General features: G+C 43.4%; 2 protein-coding genes across 2 annotated transcripts; one reads left to right on the forward strand and one right to left on the reverse strand.

Annotated features, from left to right (window-relative positions):
- The first annotated feature begins 248 nt into the window (after window positions 1-248).
- On the forward strand, window positions 249-3635 carry si:ch73-71c20.5 (DUF4748 domain-containing protein). The gene is made up of 3 exons (XM_056292564.1): window positions 249-296; window positions 461-746; window positions 3462-3635. The coding sequence occupies exons 1-3, from the start codon at window positions 251-253 to the stop codon at window positions 3631-3633; spliced, it is 504 nt and encodes a 167-aa protein (XP_056148539.1). The 5' UTR covers window positions 249-250; the 3' UTR covers window positions 3634-3635.
- A 2095-nt stretch (window positions 3636-5730) lies between these two features.
- On the reverse strand, window positions 5731-15155 carry tmbim1a (transmembrane BAX inhibitor motif containing 1a). Its single transcript, XM_056292563.1, has 12 exons — window positions 14910-15155; window positions 10446-10751; window positions 9682-9749; window positions 9493-9557; window positions 9334-9387; window positions 9160-9210; window positions 8990-9029; window positions 8043-8080; window positions 7858-7945; window positions 6872-6967; window positions 6706-6759; window positions 5731-5891 (listed from the first exon to the last, which is right to left on the reverse strand). Exons 2-12 carry the CDS (start codon window positions 10744-10746, stop codon window positions 5742-5744), a joined length of 1005 nt encoding a protein of 334 aa, XP_056148538.1. The 5' UTR covers window positions 10747-10751; window positions 14910-15155; the 3' UTR covers window positions 5731-5741.
- Between the last annotated feature and the right edge of the window lie 2144 nt (window positions 15156-17299).

Genomic DNA, 17299 nt, shown 5'->3' on the forward strand with positions numbered 1-17299 from the left:
ATAACACGCTATAGCCACTTAATCACGATTCTTTTGTCTGGTAGGTTTTTCTAGTATACCATGACGTATAGATATTTATTTTTTTAACTAATGTGGTTCTCTTGTTTTTTTCGCCATATTTTAATGATAGTTTAAATCGTGTATGAGGTCCGAAAATTTTTTAAAACGTCGAATCAAACAAGTTTTCGTGCCCACTTGAAAACTTCCCCCTGCGCATGCGTGCCTGAAGTTTCGTCCTTGCACAACAAAGATGGCGGCGCATTACACGAAATTGCCCATGTCAGTACTGCTGAAAGGTAAAACTTGTTTCTCTCATATGTTTTAAATATGCTGTGGTAGCGATTGAATGCAAAGGTCTGTCTAGGTATTTGGGCTCAGAAGTTGGGGCTGAACAGCTGTGTCTTTGTCAGGTAGAACGAAGATTACATGTTGAAACAAGATGGATGTTTCTCTGTTCAAGGTGTACGCCTTCTACCACAGCGATTTCAGTGGACGCACAGATGTCAAACCCCATTAGTGCCTCTGTGTTTACGGCTTGAAGCGTCTCAGTATCACTTTCTTCATCAATCTTCCGGACCCACACTCTCCAGCACCAAGGCAGACCCACACAGGAGTTCAGAATCGCAGAGGAGGCCAGATGCACAAAAAGATGACAAAAAGGACGAGTCTGAAGAAGAGTATGAGGGTCCTGAGTACATCCCCAAGAGAAAGGCAAAAAATCCTATGATGAAGGTTGGCTTTGCCTGGTGAGTACACCATACTTATACTCATATCTTGATCCCTATTTTATGTTTATGTTCAATCTATGGAACACACACAGAGACACACGCACATTGAATTCTCTGCTCATGCATCACATCTCCTAAAACAATTTTTTTGTACTTCTCTTTTTAATTACTAATTCAAAGTACATTTTATGTACTTTGTACTCTTTTAATTATACTTTATATATGATTGTTCCTAATTGCTTTTATTTACTGTCTTTTAATTATATTTATTATGGTGGTTCCTTTTCTGTTTTTATTTGTGTAAAGCACATTGAATTGCCCTGTGTACAAAATGTGCTTTAAAAATAAACTTGTTTGCTTGCTTGTTAAACTAGATAAAGCTATTTCACACTCTTTGCATCCAATCTGCCTTTATACCTACTTGCATTACAAAATTATTCATTCTTTTCAGTTAGCACAAAGTGACAGCAGTGATTGCCCAATACAGTGCATCCGGAAAGTATTCACACCCCTTCACTTTCCCTACATTTTGTTATGTTACAGCCTTATTCCAAAATGGATTAAATTCTTTTTTTCCCTCATCAATCTACACACAATACCCCACAATGACAAAGTGAAAAAGGTTTTGTAGAAATTTTTGCAAATTTATTAAAAATAAAAAAACTGAAATATTGCATGTACATAAGTATTCACACCCTTTGCTATGACACTCAAAATTGACCTCAGGTTCATCCTGTTTCCACCGATCATCCTTGAGATGGTTCTACATCTTGATTGGAGTCCACCTGTAATAAATTCAATGGATTGGACATGATTTGGAAAGGCACACACCTGTCTATATAAGGTCCCACTGTTGACAGTGCATGTCAGAGCAGAAACCAAGCCATGAAGTCAAAGGAATTGTCTGTGGACCTCCGAGACAGGATTGTATCGAGGCACAGATCTGGGGAAGGGTACAAAAAAATGTCTACAGCTTTGAATGTCCCGAAGAGCACAGTGGTCTTCATCATTCGTAAATGGAAGAAGTTTGGATCCACCAGGACTCTTCCTAGAGCTGGCCGCCCAGCCAAACTGAGCAATCGGGGGAGAAGGGCCTTGGTCAGGGAGGTGACCAAGAAACCGATGGTCACTCTGACAGAGCTCCAGCGTTCCTCTGTGGAGATGGGAGAACCTTCCAGAAGGACAACCATCTCTGCAGCACTCCACCAATCAGGCCTTTATGGTAGAGTGGCCAGACGGAAGCCTCTGCTCAGTAAAAGGCACATGACAGCCCGCTTGGTGTTTGCCAGAAAGCACCTAAAGGACTCTCAGACCATGAGAAACAAGATTCTCTAGTCTGATGAAACCAAGATTGAACTCTTTGGCCTGAATGCCAAACGTCACATCTGGAGGAAACCAGGCACCTCTCATCACCTTGCTAATACCATCCCTACAATGAAGCATGATGGTGGCAGCATCATGCTGTGGGGATGTTTTTCAGCGGCAGGAACTAGGAGACTAGTCAGGATCGAGAGAAAGATGAATGGAGCAAAGTACAGAGAGATCCTTGATGAAAACCTGCTCCAGAGCGCTCAGGACCTCAGACTGGGGCGAAGGTTTACCTTCCAACACGACAATGACCCTAAGCACACAGCCAAGACAATGAAGGAGTGGCTTCGGGACAAGTCTGTGAATGTCCTTGAGTGGCCCAGCCAGAGCCCAGACTTGAACCCCGTTGAACATCTCTGGAAAGACCTGAAAATAGCTGTGCAAGGATGCTCCCCATCTAACCTTACAGAGCTCGAGAGGATCTGCAGAGAAGAATGGGAGAAATACCCCAAATATAGGTGTGCCAAGCTTGTATCTTCATACCCAAGAAGACTTGAGGCTGTAATCGCTGCCAAGGGTGCCTCAACCAATTACTGAGTAAAGGGTGTGAATACTTATGTACATGCAATATTTCAGTTTTTTATTTTTAATAAATTTGCAAAAATTTCTACAAAACCTTTTTCGCTTTATTATTATGGGGTATTGTATGTAGATGATGAGGAAAAAAAAAGGAATTTAATCCATTTTGGAATAAGGCTGTAACATAACAAAATGTGAGGAAAGTGAAGGGGTGTGAATACTTTCCGGATGCACTGCAGAGAAGAATGGGAGAAATACCCCAAATATAGGTGTGCCAAGCTTGTAGCTTCATACCCAAGAAGACTTGAGGCTGTAATCGCTGCCAAGGGCGCCTCAACCAATTACTGAGTAAAGGGTGTGAATACTTATGTACATGCAATATTTCAGTTTTTTATTTTTAATAAATTTGCAAAAATTTCTACAAAACCTTTTTCGCTTTATCATTATGGGGTATTGTATGTAGATTGATGAGGGAAAAAAAAGGAATTTAATCCATTTTGGAATAAGGCTGTAACATAACAAAATGTGGGGAAAGTGAAGGGGTGTGAATACTTTCCGGATGCACTGTATGTTGCAGATGACATCAACTTGATGTCAAGGTAACAAAAACACAGAGATGTTTAGGTTTGATCCACAGATGTTAACATAAATGGTAGAAACTGGAATCTAAGATGGAGAATAATTTCTCTATTCAGCCCTGCCTCTTTATCTATGCTAGGTCCACATTGCATTGTGAATAATGGAATTAATGTTACTAAAGCATGATTGTATGATTTCATGATTGTAACCTATAAGTTGGTTTTTGACCGAGGGTTTTATTAATATATGTCTGTCTCCACCCTCCAGGATGATAGGCCTACCTTCAGGTGTAATTGGCTTCATCCTGGCTAAGAGGGAAGTGGACAAGAACCGATTGAAGCAGCTGAAGGTTCGACAGCGAATGAAGAGGTCCAATGAGGGAGAATACGAGGGAGGGCGCTACCGCCGTCATACAGAAGAAAGTAAATTGGATCATTGAAGTGTATAGGTTTGTCTGAACTGATGGAGACTATGACTTGAATCACGGCATGAATTACATAACATGAACGAATTACATAGCATAAAAGATGAGCGCCAAGACAGCCTCCTATCCCTACTGGCCAAAGACTGAATGGCTTAAGCTCCAAGATAATGAGAGTGCTTACTGCTGAAGATAAACCCCAAGTTGCTCTTTCAGACCTTCACCACTAGCTCAGTAAATTGGTCGGTTTTAGCTTTAGGCTGTTATAGGGCATAGTGAATCAGGTGAACAGACAGTCCTTTTGAGACCCAAGATTTATACCCAATCAAATTTGGGCTGAATCCCTTCACTATAGAACCAGGAAAGCAGGGAGCAGCCATTGGATTCTTATCTGTTTCGAATCACTGGTTTTATTCTTGGTGACATAACCTGTTACCAAGAATAAAACAATGACAATGTGTTTAGCCAATAGATTGTATGTGCACCTCTTCAGCCAAGTTAACAAATGCAAAACTGTGCTCTCATCCTGTATGTGTTCTGTATATATTTCATAAAATGGTTGATTTATTTGTACTGTTGTACTGCATATGCAAGATGTTAAATTTGAACTGTAAATAGATTAAATCACATCTCACAAAAGTATTTATTTGATATGAAAAGGCATTTTGATGCTCCCACAGGAGTACGTATATTTCTAAGCAACTCTCTTTCACTACCTCTACCTACATATACAAAATATTGGAACATTGTTTTGTATAAACTCTTGAAGTCTTCCAACTGGGAGCCTTATTTTACTACGGTTACAGCTTGGAAAACAACCCTACCCCTTTCTAACAGCACCTGGGCCAAACTGTAGTCACAATTCATTCTAAGAGTGTGTATGGCACACTGTGTACAAAATGTGTGGTCTTTATCAGATCAAGGCTTGTCAAGAAACATTCATATGAACAGAGATGTTTACAAGAATTACTTTTTTGTAAATGTCCTGTGATAATTATTCTGGCCCTCAGTGTATTCTGTGTAGCAAAAGCCATTCTTTTGACAATGCTGCACAAGGATAAAACCATACATAGAAGATGTTTGCAAAATGGATCACCTCAGTCTTTTTCTCATTAGATTATAAACAGGTCCCTCCCGGGGGTTACAACCCAGAATGTAATAATACTACAAAAGCCAAGTGAATATATATCCCCTGTACATCACAAAGATACAAAATTCTATTTTATTGATAGAATTATGAAAACAGCAGTAATGTCAGCAAATACCATTATATCAAAACACTTGCATTACCCAACAGTGTCTTAAAACATTTGCAAAAGCTTGCTAGCATTATAACCCATGGCAGTTTCTAACATTACGAAAAATCATTGTGTATGTTGTTTCATAGACAAACCACTGTATATTCTGACCAATTTCTCCCTTGTACAGTACTGGAGTCAAAACTTCAGAGCCATGTAAGAAAACAATAGCGATACCCCCTGTACTTGTAATGTTGGGTATGCAGACTAGAATAAACAGTTTCCCTCATTTTCTCCCATCTCATTCAGACAGGTACCACCTTAAGACATTTGAATTCATACAGAGAAGAACAAACTGTTCATCCAGCAAATACCTGGATACATAGTGCAGCTACAACTTTGGTGTTTATATGGTATACTGTACAGAATACTATTTGAAATGTTTCAAATCGAAGAATTATTCTTAACAGAAAAAGAAAAAGTGCATTTTATGTGCATATACAACTCCACAACTTTAAGATGACCCTAACATATATATACCCCTAAGCACTTCATGATTCAATCAACTGATTGTGATTTGACAGACAACACGCACCAACTTCCAGATCATTAACAAACCTTAGAAATCATGCCGTCGGGCCATATTAATGAAGTTTAGCTCTCTAATCTATTCACTGGCAACTGAATGCAGTAAGGATTTTTGGAATCACTACTTCCTACTGTATCATGATTATCCCCTGCTGACAGTTTTCTTTTGTGTCTACAACCTCTTTGGAAGATTAACTGGGAAATGAGACAGGGGCAGATGGAAACATGGAATGGTTTTGCTTTAGTGGATTTCTGTCTACACCCTGTTGGCCCCGGATAATCGCCCCACCTATTGTGGATCTATTTGCTTGAGGCGCCAATGATCTGCAAGAGGAAAATGAAGATCTGGATGATGTCAACATAGATGGAAAGAGCAGCAAACACGTACTCCTCAGGACTGATGGAGTACTTCCTGTTTCCTATCAGCAGCTGTGTGTGGTAGGCCAAGAACTATAGTGCAACAGAAAACATTGGGGGGGGGGGGGGACAACAACATTACAGGTGTGCTGTGCCACATCACAGGGGTGCCTAGAGCTAAGGAGGACATGTAATACATAAAACTGATGTAGAGATCTGCAGTAATGTTTGTGTTAACAATAGTATCCACAAAAATCAAGTCTAGTTTTAAATTAAGTGCAAAGACAAACTTTCGGAATGACGTACAAAGAAAACTGCTGCTGACATAGTATTTAATTTAATTAATTTATTTTTTTAAATCCCCCCCTCTTTTTCTCTCCAATGTATCCAGCCAATTAACCCACTCTTCTAAGCCATCCCGGTCGCTGCCCCCCCCTGCCGATCCGGGGAGGGCTGCAGACTACAACATGCCCCCTCTGATACATGTGGAGTCGCCAGCCGCTTCTTTTCACCTAACAGTGAGGAGTTTCGCCAGGGGGACATAGCGTGTGGGAGGATCACGCTATTCCCCCCAGTCCCCCCCCCCAAATAGGCACCCCGACTGACCAGATGAGGCGCTACTGCAGCGACCAGGACACACCCACATCCGGCTCCCCACCCACAGATACAGCCAACTGTGTCTGTAGGGATGCCCGACCAAGCCGGAGGTAACACGGGGATTCGAACTGGAGATCCCCGTGTTGGTAGGCAACAGAATAGACCGCCATGCCACCCGGGCGCCCGCTGACAGTATTTTAGCAAAACAAAATGTGACACTGCTTAAAACAACAAAATTATGACACACTGAGATGATCTTCATAAAATCCTCGCATGATTGCAAGCTTTGTCATCTAAGTCAAGAACTTACAAGGGTGTAGACTATGGCTCCTAAGGCAGCATAAAGCATGTGAAGCCATGGAATCTGTAAAGATTAAAAACAAAAACATTAAAAAGATCATATCCAACTGTAAAGTGTGTCTGATGGGTAGGGAGGAGAAAGACAATGATTAGGTATGTCAATGTCAGTGACTCACGTATTTGAAAGACAGCACAATCACCGTGATGATGCCTGTCACCAGCATGACGATTCCAAGCACACAGAAGAGACCTTGGCATTTGGTGAAGTCAACCTGAGAACCAAAAGCAGGTACAGACACACATGTGAGCCATTTCTTTTTTCTTTTCTTTTTTTGATTTTCCCCCTTTTTCTCCCCAGTTGTATCGGCCAGTTACTCTACTCTTCCGAGCTGTCCCGGTCGCTGCTCCAACCCCTCTGCCGATCCGGGGAGGGCTGCAGACTACAACATGCCTCCTCTGATACATGTGGAGTCGCCAGCCACTTCTTTTCACCTGACAGTGGGGAGTTTCGCCAGGGGGACGTAGCACATGGGAGGATCACGCTATTCCCCCTCAGTTCCCCCTCCCCCCAAACAGACACCCTGACCGACCAGAGGAGGCACTAGTGCAGCAACCAGGACACATACCCACACCCGGCTTCCCACCCACAGACATGGCCAATTGTGTCTGTAGGGATGCCCGACCAAGCCGGAGGTAACGCGGGGATTCAAACCGGCGATCCGTGTTGGTAGGCAATGGAACAGACTGCCACACCATCCGGACACCCGACATGTGGGCTATGTCAAACGAAAACACACACACACACACACACACACACACACACACTCGCAAATCTATACTTGTGGGGCCCCCTCATTGACTACATTCATTTCCTAGCCCCTAACCCTAACCACGCAAACCACATGCCTAACCCTAACCCTTACCCTAACCTTAACCTAACCTTAATTCTAACCTTAACCCTAAAACCAAGTCCTAACCCTAAAATAGACCCTTTTACTTGCGGGGCCCCATAAAATGGGGACCAAATGTCCCCATTAGCATAGTTAAACATGGCACACACACACACACACACACACACACACACACACACACACACACACACACACACACACACACACACACACACACACACACATTTTGAACCCAGTGATGCACATCTTACCTTTGTCTGGAAACAGAAGATGGTGACAGCGATGCAGACAACAGCAGTGATAGCCAGAGCAAGGAACACTGCTTTTGTATCATAATGACTACAAAAGGCAATTAATACACAAACAACTATTAGATAAAGAAAGCTGGATGTTTATGCCATTGCTGTTTGTGTGGGGGTGTACGTGAGTGTCTCACCTGGATATGGCTCCAGTCATATAAGACATGGATAGAGTCTGCAGAAACAAGAAGATATTTTTGAAATTATAGAGCAGAGCACTTCATTGGTCTAACTGCTGAGTTACAATGTCCTTCACAATCGAGTGACATGATGAGAACCCATCTAGACACTCCTACCCAACTCTGCAGAAAAAAAGTTGAACAGGTTTTTTAGCACGTGAATCCATCCATCCATTCAAACCGCTTATCCAGTTTAGGGTCATGGGATGTTGGAGCCTATCCCAGCAGTCATTGGGCGGATGGCAGGGAGACACCCTGGACGGGCCGCCAGACCATCACAGGGCCCGCCCACACACACACACACACATTCACACCTAGGGACAATTTTAGTATGGCTGATTCACCTGACCTACATGTCTTTGGACTGTGGGAGGAAACCCGAGCACCCGGAGGAAACCCACACAGCGACGGGGAGAACATGCAAACTCCACACAGAGGATGACCTGGGATGACCCCCCCAAAGGTTGGACTACCCCGGGGTTCAAACCCAGGACCTTCTTGCTGTGAGGCAACCGCGCTAACCACTGCACTACCGTGCCAGCTGCACGTGAATCCATAAGATAGAAATTCATGAGATACAAGGCAGTCAGTTATCAATTTCTAAAATGGCATGAAAATTGATTCTCTTCGAGAAAACACATCTCTGAAAAAAGAATCAAGTGTTAACAGTTAACCCACTTTTTACTGATTCCTCGCTCACCGATAATGAGATATGGGAGGGTATTGTGTTGAGACATAGTGATGATGTGGTTTGGCGGTGATCCCCCAGACATGGATTAAACCCATTCCAAGTTAAAATGTGAGAACTAATTGAAATCCCTGTTCAGGTGACCACTGTAGTTTAGAAACTGGCTTCAGCTCAGTCCAGAAAACTGGGCTGACGTCATTCCTATTTCTGGACTTACAAAGATCAGGAGCAAAATTGCGTTCCATGGGAACTTCCTCCTGTAAAAAGAAAAAAGAGTGAGGGTTTAGAAATCTCAATAACCATTTTGCAAATGTGCCCGTTTGACTCATCTTTACTAAAATTAACAAAGACAGTTCTGTTGTTGGGGTTTGGTTGGCATCCACTAACCTGGGGCCCTTGCAGCAGACCAGCACAAGGTGGGTGACAAAATACACACCGCTGGAAAGACATATGTGCATGAATAGAGTGAAAAGACTTCTAAGATTTAACACATTTTTGTAAAATAAAACCAGAGGTTATACATCATACAAGTTCTTGCAATGTTACAGTATTAATACTTACAATGATGCCCAATAGACAGCTTGGTTTTGCTGTACAAAATTTCGGACAGAGTCACTGGGAGAGGGGGAGAAACGGGACATGGTAAGAGAGGGACACATAATGCAAACACACCCAAACACTACTCATATGTGTAAACCCACACACACACAAAATACTCACACAAATGTGAAAACAGCCACAATAGCTGTAGTGACAAGCAGCTGAGATGCCAGAATCAGATAAACCTGAAAAGTTAAGACCGAGAGAGAAAAGGAAGATGTCACATGATGTTCCTAAACAGAGCAGTCTACATTCTTTGCAGGCAGTACTGTGAATCTGTGTCTTTACCACTTTGAGCATGTGTTTTACCTTTCTGATGAAGGCATGTCGGACACTCAGACTGTCCCAACCGCTGCCACTAGCAGCAAAATCATCACCTGTGATGTTGGTGGAGAAGTGTCAGCATCTCACCACTGTGGTGTGTGTGAATTACTCTTACAGTATACTCTTTTTTTCCCCTAGGATTTCCCCCCCTTTTTCCCCTCAGTTGTATCCGGCCAATTACCCCATTCTTCCGAGCTGTCCCGGTCGCTGCTCCACCCCCTCTGCCGATCCGGGGAGGGCTGCAGACTACAACATGCCTCCACCAATACATGTGGAGTCACCAGCTGCTTCTTTTCACCTGACAGTGAGGAGCCTCACCAGGGGGATGTAGCGCATGGAATGATCATGTTATTCCCTCCAGTCCCCACTTCCCCCTGAACAGGTGCCCCGACTGACCAGAGGAGGCGCTAGTGCAGTGACCAGGACACATACCCACATCCGGCTTCCCACCCGCAGACACGGCCGTAGGAACGCCCGACCAAGCCAGGGGTAACATGGGGATTTGAACCCGCCATCCCTGTGTTGGTAGGCAACAGAATAGACCGCTATGCTACCCGAACGCCCACAATACACTCTAAGAGAAGGATTTATGTTTACAGCTACCATATAGTGAGGTGAAGATTGCTTAATTCAAATGTGCATTTCCATAGGTCCCTTCTCCATATGCATGTACCACACACACAGAATTTGGTACAAAGAGCCAACAAGAAACCATTTACTTGCTTTAAAATAATATGGCTGTGGCTTACCTGAGCTCAGGGCATCTGTTGGCATGGTAGGTGGGATGATTGGGGGCATTGGGGGCATGGGTGGGTGGCTGGGGTAGCCAGCTCCTAGAGCCCCAGCAGGCTGAGGCTGTCCTGGGTATGGACCTGGAGGGTATGGCATTACATTTGGGCCTGCTGGGTAGGGGGCAGAGGGGTGGCCTGGAGTTGGACCCCCGTAGGCAGGGAAGCCATAGGCAGGGGGAGGGGATTGATTACCGCCCTGATGCCCGTACAGTGGGACATGGGACTCGTTGTACCCTGGAGGATAATCTGACCTGGACATATCGTCTGAGAGGAGAGAGGGGAAGAAAGAATAAAAAATACGAAAACGACCCTTCACCACAATGACTGTTAGACAAATTCAATATTTTTTTCCGTTCTCTTTTCCTACCCATTGCTCTGAAATCCACTATCAAGTCAAGTCAACCCTACCCATAAGTTCCTGTGATTGGGAGAGCAAATAAACATAAATGCTAGTTCTTAACTTGAAATAAGCCCTGAATATCCACAAGCATGAACACACACTTGGCCTCAGCAATAATGGACCAACAGAGTGATCTTAGGAGTGTGTGTGTGCGTGTGTGTGTGTGTGTGTGTACTCCTAATGGTTACAATTAGGATATGGGCTAGGCTGTAATAAAACCTGATCCGGACTTATGGTACACTTAACATAAGTGGGACAGGTTTCTTGGGCCAAATCAGGACAACGAGAACATGTGGTTCTGCTTAAAAATGTGGTAGACAAAAACCACCATGGGCCCACCACCACGTCGTCTCTCTCACGCAGCACACCCCAAAGCAAGATAACCACACGTTAACTTGCAAGGACATATCTGATGAGTGTCGGCCTAAAACCACCACACACACACAAACACTCACACACACACACACACACACACACATACACACACACACACACACGTGTGTGATGCTTTGGATTTATGTGTTGATCGATAGTGATGCTGCCTGACTAAAAGCGCCATTTGATCATAGAAATCATTGGAAAAACAACAACAAAGAAAAAAAACAACAAAACAACGTGGTATATTTGAAAAGGATAGTAGTTATCATTTGCTGCATTTTGTGAATACAGTTTTAAAATGACCCCCCAGTTTATTCATGTTGATGTGGCCTACTGAATTCGACTTACTACAGTCTTGCCCCTTTGCATATGATGTAGTATTTTTGCACATTTTTTTGAGGCGAGCCCGGGGAGGTGGAGGTATGCGCTGGAGAAAAGAAGAATCAAAGTCAGTAGGAGCAAGACAGAATATGTGAATGAGAGGGAAGACAGCAGAATGGTGAAGATGCAAGGAGTACAGGTGACGAAGGTGGATGAGTTTAAATCCTTGGTGTCAACTGTTCTAAGCAATGGGGAGTGTGGAAGAGAGGCGAAGAAGAGAGTGCAGGCAGGGTGGAGTGGGTGGAGAAGAGTGTCAGGAGTGCTTTGTAACAGAAGGGTACCAGCAAGAGTTCAAAGGAAGGTTTACAAAATGGTTGTGAGACCAGCTGTGTTATATGGTTTGGAGACAGTGGCACTGATGAAAAGACAGGAGGTGGAGCTGGAGGTGGCAGAGCTGAAGATGCTAAGATTTTCATTGGGAGTGACGAAGAAGGACAGGATTAGGGATGAGTATATTAGAAGGACCGCTCAGGTTGGACAGTTTGGAGACAAAGCATGAGAGGCAAGATTGAGATGGTTTGGACATGTGTGGAGGAGAGATGCTGGGTATATTGGGAGAAGGATGCTGAATATGGAGCTGCCAGGGAAGAAGCAAAGAGGAAGGCCAAAGAGGAGGTTTATGGATGTGGTGAGGGAGGACATGCAGGTGGCTGGTGTGACAGAGGACGATGCAGAGGACAGGAAGAGATGGAAAGGGATTATCCGCTGTGGTGACCCCTAACAGGAGCAGCCAAAAGTAGTAGTAGTATTTTCGCACATATGTGATTTTACTTAAAATTGTATTAGTGGTCCTTTTTTTCCCCTCCTTTTAATATTGTGAACTTTTTGAGTATGTCAGTGTGTGTGTGTAGGTCTTAATGTGTATTGTGATTGTCTGTTGCATGTTTTTGATCCATGACTGTGCAACAAATACAGGACAACAAAGTTACTGATTGATTGAAATCCGTTTTCTCCAATTCAGTTGTGAAGATTTGTCATGAAAGCGCAAAGTACTCTTGGCGCTCTACTTTCACAGGCATTTTCAGGGGAATACACACAGAAAGGGAAATACTTAGAGGGCTGGCTTTCAACATGAAATGACATCACAACTCCAGCACTAGGCAACACAACAAAAAAACACAAAATGGAAAAATGCATCACACGTTGCTCTGCCCATGGAGCAGTCATAGAGGGAACAAGAGTCCGGATCAACTTTCACACACAGGCGGCCGGGGAGGAAACCTTGAGGTGTGTGTGCCATTGAATAAGGGGAGGGCGTAACAGAGGACAAGGAACTCTTTCGTTCACTCGACAAAGTGGCTGGGGAATTTTCAACGTCATGCAGCTGAATTCCCCCCCCCCCCCGTCAAAATAAGTCGTTGGTTGGTCGAGTACAGAAACCTTGAGATCTAGTTAGCAATTTGGCAGATGGAGGCTGTCATCATCTTAGTTTGTTTGTTTGTTTTTTTAAACACAACACACTGCTGTGCAGAATTAAGGAGGCCGTAACAGAGGCAGAAAAGAATAAAAAGTGGAACATTATAAAAAAAACTAAAAAAAACGGAGGAACGAATTAAACTTATCCTCCCTCACATGCACTTGAATTGGGCGAGGACATTATATAGGACAAGGGACTCTTGTCTGTGGTCCATGGTGGCTAGTGGGTGCCAGACATAAAGCTGTCTTTTGTTTTATTCCGGCAACAAAGATTGTCTAGTTGGTATGAGCTCTAACCAAGTGGCAGATGCTATTTCATCGTCTTAACTTTCCCCAAACACACCAATTACACACGTTGCAAAAAAAGTGGCACTTCCATATTGAGCCAGAGAAGCCAAAGTCCTTGAAGAGTTTCAGCAGAGAGGCCTTTTGTTACACATGGCACTTCTTCACGAAACCTCGCACGAAACCAAGTTTCTTCAGACTTGCATTGTGTCAACCCTTGAAATTAGCCAAGAGGTTGCAAGAAACGTAAACGTAAACCAAAGTTTTTTCCAAGCCAGGCCACCTCCTTTCCCATGCCTTTTTTAAATGGTTTTGACCATGGACTCTGTTTCACGGACTATGATTACGGATTGTGGATGACTGTACTTTCGCCGCCCTTGTGATTGCTGTTTCACTAGCACTATGTACTGATTATTGTAGATGTATTTTATCCATTAGTTTTATAGCACTTTGAGGTTTCTATGAAATGTAAAGTGCATTTACAAATAAAATGTATTATTATGTATTATTATTATTAAACGTCACTTCCGCAGACCTGACCCATGCTGCCCTGGCTGGCTTTCAAACGCGCGATGGACAGACATCCACCACCATGGACCAATGATAAACCAGGCTAACGCTCTGTACCTTAACGTTAATTACTGTTGATTAACGTTACTCGATAACAAACCCAGTTAGCAAATCCTCTTCTACCAAAAAGAGAGGACTAATTACGTTACACTGACTCGCCATCAAGATATTCGATCAAACATATTTCCTTGAGTAATAAAAGTAAAGTTGACAGAGGTGCTATTTATTTACATCTTTCTGCCTAATCTGGCTGGCTGCTGCACGTAGCCTTGATTGCGTTTTAAATGCTTAGTGCAACTGTGTAGCTGCACAAACATGCAACTCATACATTCAACCATGTTGTGTGAAACATTTTTCTTGTGTAACGTCGACCTTGGTGTTTTACTTGCGACTGCTTCAGTCTTACGCCGAGGCGGAAGTATGATAAAACTAATCGTGACTAGTGGCAGTAAATTTGGACATTACTGGTATATGTTGCTTTGGACAGGCATAGCTAATCCCGACTACAGGGTGTGCGTCCATGTACAGGGAGGGAAAACAACATCTAAAAAAAAAAAAACACCCAACAAACGTTGCACCATCGGGCAGCAGTATTTTCCACTCGTCGACACCGTGTGTAATTACTCCATAAAGAAAAGTGACCCGCCAAACGCATATAGGTGTAAGACAACTATTTTAGTCTATTTGAAAGGTTTACTGTGGAAAGTCCCATTTTAACAGTTGCCAAGCACACAAACTGCAGCCTATCAAGTGGCGGCTCAGTCCCTAACAAGAAGCCTTTTCAGGGGGCAGTTTCGGGGACCAGCGAGGCTGGACGACTATAGGAAAAAGAACCGGATGGGCAAAATATTACACGTTAGCTATCGTTAAAAGACTCCAAATCGGACATCGTCGCTGAAAACGGATTGCTTAAAACTCTTCGAGGGCTTAACTTAATTACGGCTGCAAACGGAATATGTGACTAATAAACCCTAAAGCATTTTTGGACTTACCAAATTGAGAAATCCCAACAACAACAAAAAGAAGTGCGGGTCGCAGATCTTGTTATTTTTCCTCTTTAAAGGTGCGCTTGGTAAATCCCACCAAGACTGTCGAATGACCACACCGCCGGAGGGGCTTTTTCTTCACTTTTTCTGACGTCTCAGGCCGCTCCTGTGTTTTCTCACGCAGCAGCACCGGGCAACCAGATGTCTCGACCCGAACATTTCCTAGAATCGAGGACATGTACAGCAGGGTGGAGTCCAACGGAATCTGCCATGGCTTCACACGCCCTCTGGGTGTGTGTGTGTGTGTGTGTGTGAGTGTGTGTGTGTGTGAGTGCGTGTGTGATGCATGTGCGTGTGTGTTTGCATATGTGTGTGTCAGTGGCGGCTGGGGAATAATAGTCTAGGTGGGGCTGTGCCATATTCAATCGGTTTCATTAACCATCCCTAAAATAGTTAACACAAACCGCAGGACACAGTGCTCTGTGAAATAGTTAGTGATTATTTAATGCGATTGTTAACAATTTGAAGCATTCTCACACAAAAAAACAACATCGCACAAACTTTCCATTTGCATTTGAAACTGAACTCGTAAACAATTGACTTGTTTATTTTTACACATTTTTACACATTTATTTTTTTCCGTTTTTACACATCTGTTGGAAAGGCTATTGACTGTGACGCCAGTGCCCTCTTGTGGCGAAAGTGCGCAGCTGTGCTGTTGAGCAAAAGTACGTTGGCATTAGTAGCAAGTAAGCAAAGCAAACGAGCAAGCAATTAAATAACTTAAAAAAACACACAGTTACAGAGTTCTTTACACCCAATACACAAAATGAATATGTAAAATAAAATAAATTGAATGAATATATAACATGGAATAGGGATTAATAAACCAAGCTAAAAACGAACCAAAACAGAAGGCACGGGTAGAGATCTATAAAAAGGCTTGCCTGAAAAAATGGGTTTTTAGAAGCCGCTTAAAACAGTCCAAAGATTCAGCGAATCTAATGAATTGGGGAAGGCTATTCCAGAGGCTTGGGCTGAAACTGCAAAGGCGCGGTCACCTTTTGTTTTGCACTTGGAGTGAAGGACGGCGAAAAGACCGAGGTTTCAGGGTCGGAGTGGTCGGGAAGTGTCGTAGTAGATAGGCAACGCAAGAGCGTTGACTGTATTCTCTCTGCGTGCCCTCGCACACAGAGAGAATCTTCTCAGATAAATGTTTCATGTCCCTTACCAACGACATCTCTACATCAGGGCCGGTGGGGCCTGGCCCACCAGATGTCGCCAGTGCATGACATGAGCAATAATAATTCAAGTTCAGTGCAACATATCATTTTTTTTTCTTCGTAACTAACATTGTTGTGCGTTTATTACATATAACAACAGTAGCATTATTCGATACATTCCAAATATCTTCCGGTACCTGTTGTGTCAGTACTTCTCCTAGCAGGCTTCGTTTGGTGAGCAGGGGGCTGGCCCGTCAGCGATATTATGAACCCTACATAGCCCTCGCCAAAATCCCGTACCCTGTCCCAAATCTCGCGAACGGACGCCGGATTTCCGCTGCGTTGCTAAGGAAACAATTAACTATCAACTCGGTGCGAAGCAAAGCTAACGTTAGCTACCTTCAATTTTGTAATTTTGTATTTTTCGCAATTTTGGACAGCTGGCTGCTTTTGTAATTTTGGACTGCTGGCTGTCAACAACAGAACGGAGGTAAGTAACGTTAGTTGTCACACGCCTCTGCTCCTTGGATACGTTATTGGTATTATATTAATGTTGATTGTGGATAACTTAGACAGGTTAAATTGTGGGTGTACAGCGTTTCCTTGATGAGCGCTAACCCCATAACAACATATTTTCGCGTTGCTACGGTGGCGCACACGTGACAAAGCCAGAAACGGGATTTTGGCGAGGCCTATGTAGGGTTCATAATATCGCGGCCCGTCAGCGTTCGTTTAACCAAGTGAGAAGTTGAAAACACCGCGCGCATATTCAACGCGCTTTCAATAATACACTGTGGGGCACGATCATGTTGGCCCCATGCTGAGAGCAGGCAATAAAAAATAATAGAATGACGTGCATCAAGACGTTTAGTTAACGTTGTCTACGGTATCGGCGTGTAGAGAAACTTTTCCACGTTGAAAAGGATTAAGATATTTGCACGCAGTACCATGTTGCAACAGGGGTTAAATGCACTTCCTATGCTATCAACTGAAAATGAATTCATCCATGGATTGGTGGACTTCGACAGAAAAGTTATTGACAAGTTTGCCCAGATGAAAGATTGTCGTGCATATTTTCTTTTCAAACAATGCACGTCGCTGGTGAGTTTATTTTGCATTGGCCCGGAGAGCAATGGGTGTTCTTGCTCTGAAATGTTGCTTTAGATGTGTTAT

This window comes from Lampris incognitus, chromosome 14 (assembly GCF_029633865.1).
Source record: "Lampris incognitus isolate fLamInc1 chromosome 14, fLamInc1.hap2, whole genome shotgun sequence".
In the NCBI taxonomy this organism is placed as follows: domain Eukaryota; kingdom Metazoa; phylum Chordata; class Actinopteri; order Lampriformes; family Lampridae; genus Lampris; species Lampris incognitus.

Excerpts from the sequence above, each read along its gene's own strand:
- si:ch73-71c20.5 (XM_056292564.1), top strand. The coding sequence starts at position 251 with ATGGCGGCGCATTACACGAAATTGCCCATGTCAGTACTGCTGAAAG. Across the intron at positions 297-460 it reads CATGTCAGTACTGCTGAAAG|GTGTACGCCTTCTACCACAG; the intron begins GTAAAACTTGTT and ends TCTCTGTTCAAG. Across the intron at positions 747-3,461 it reads ATGAAGGTTGGCTTTGCCTG|GATGATAGGCCTACCTTCAG; the intron begins GTGAGTACACCA and ends TCCACCCTCCAG.
- tmbim1a (XM_056292563.1), bottom strand. The coding sequence starts at position 10,746 with ATGTCCAGGTCAGATTATCCTCCAGGGTACAACGAGTCCCATGTCCCA. Across the intron at positions 9,750-10,445 it reads AACAGATGCCCTGAGCTCAG|GTGATGATTTTGCTGCTAGT; the intron begins GTAAGCCACAGC and ends CCAACATCACAG. Across the intron at positions 8,081-8,989 it reads CAATTTTGCTCCTGATCTTT|ACTCTATCCATGTCTTATAT; the intron begins GTAAGTCCAGAA and ends TTGTTTCTGCAG.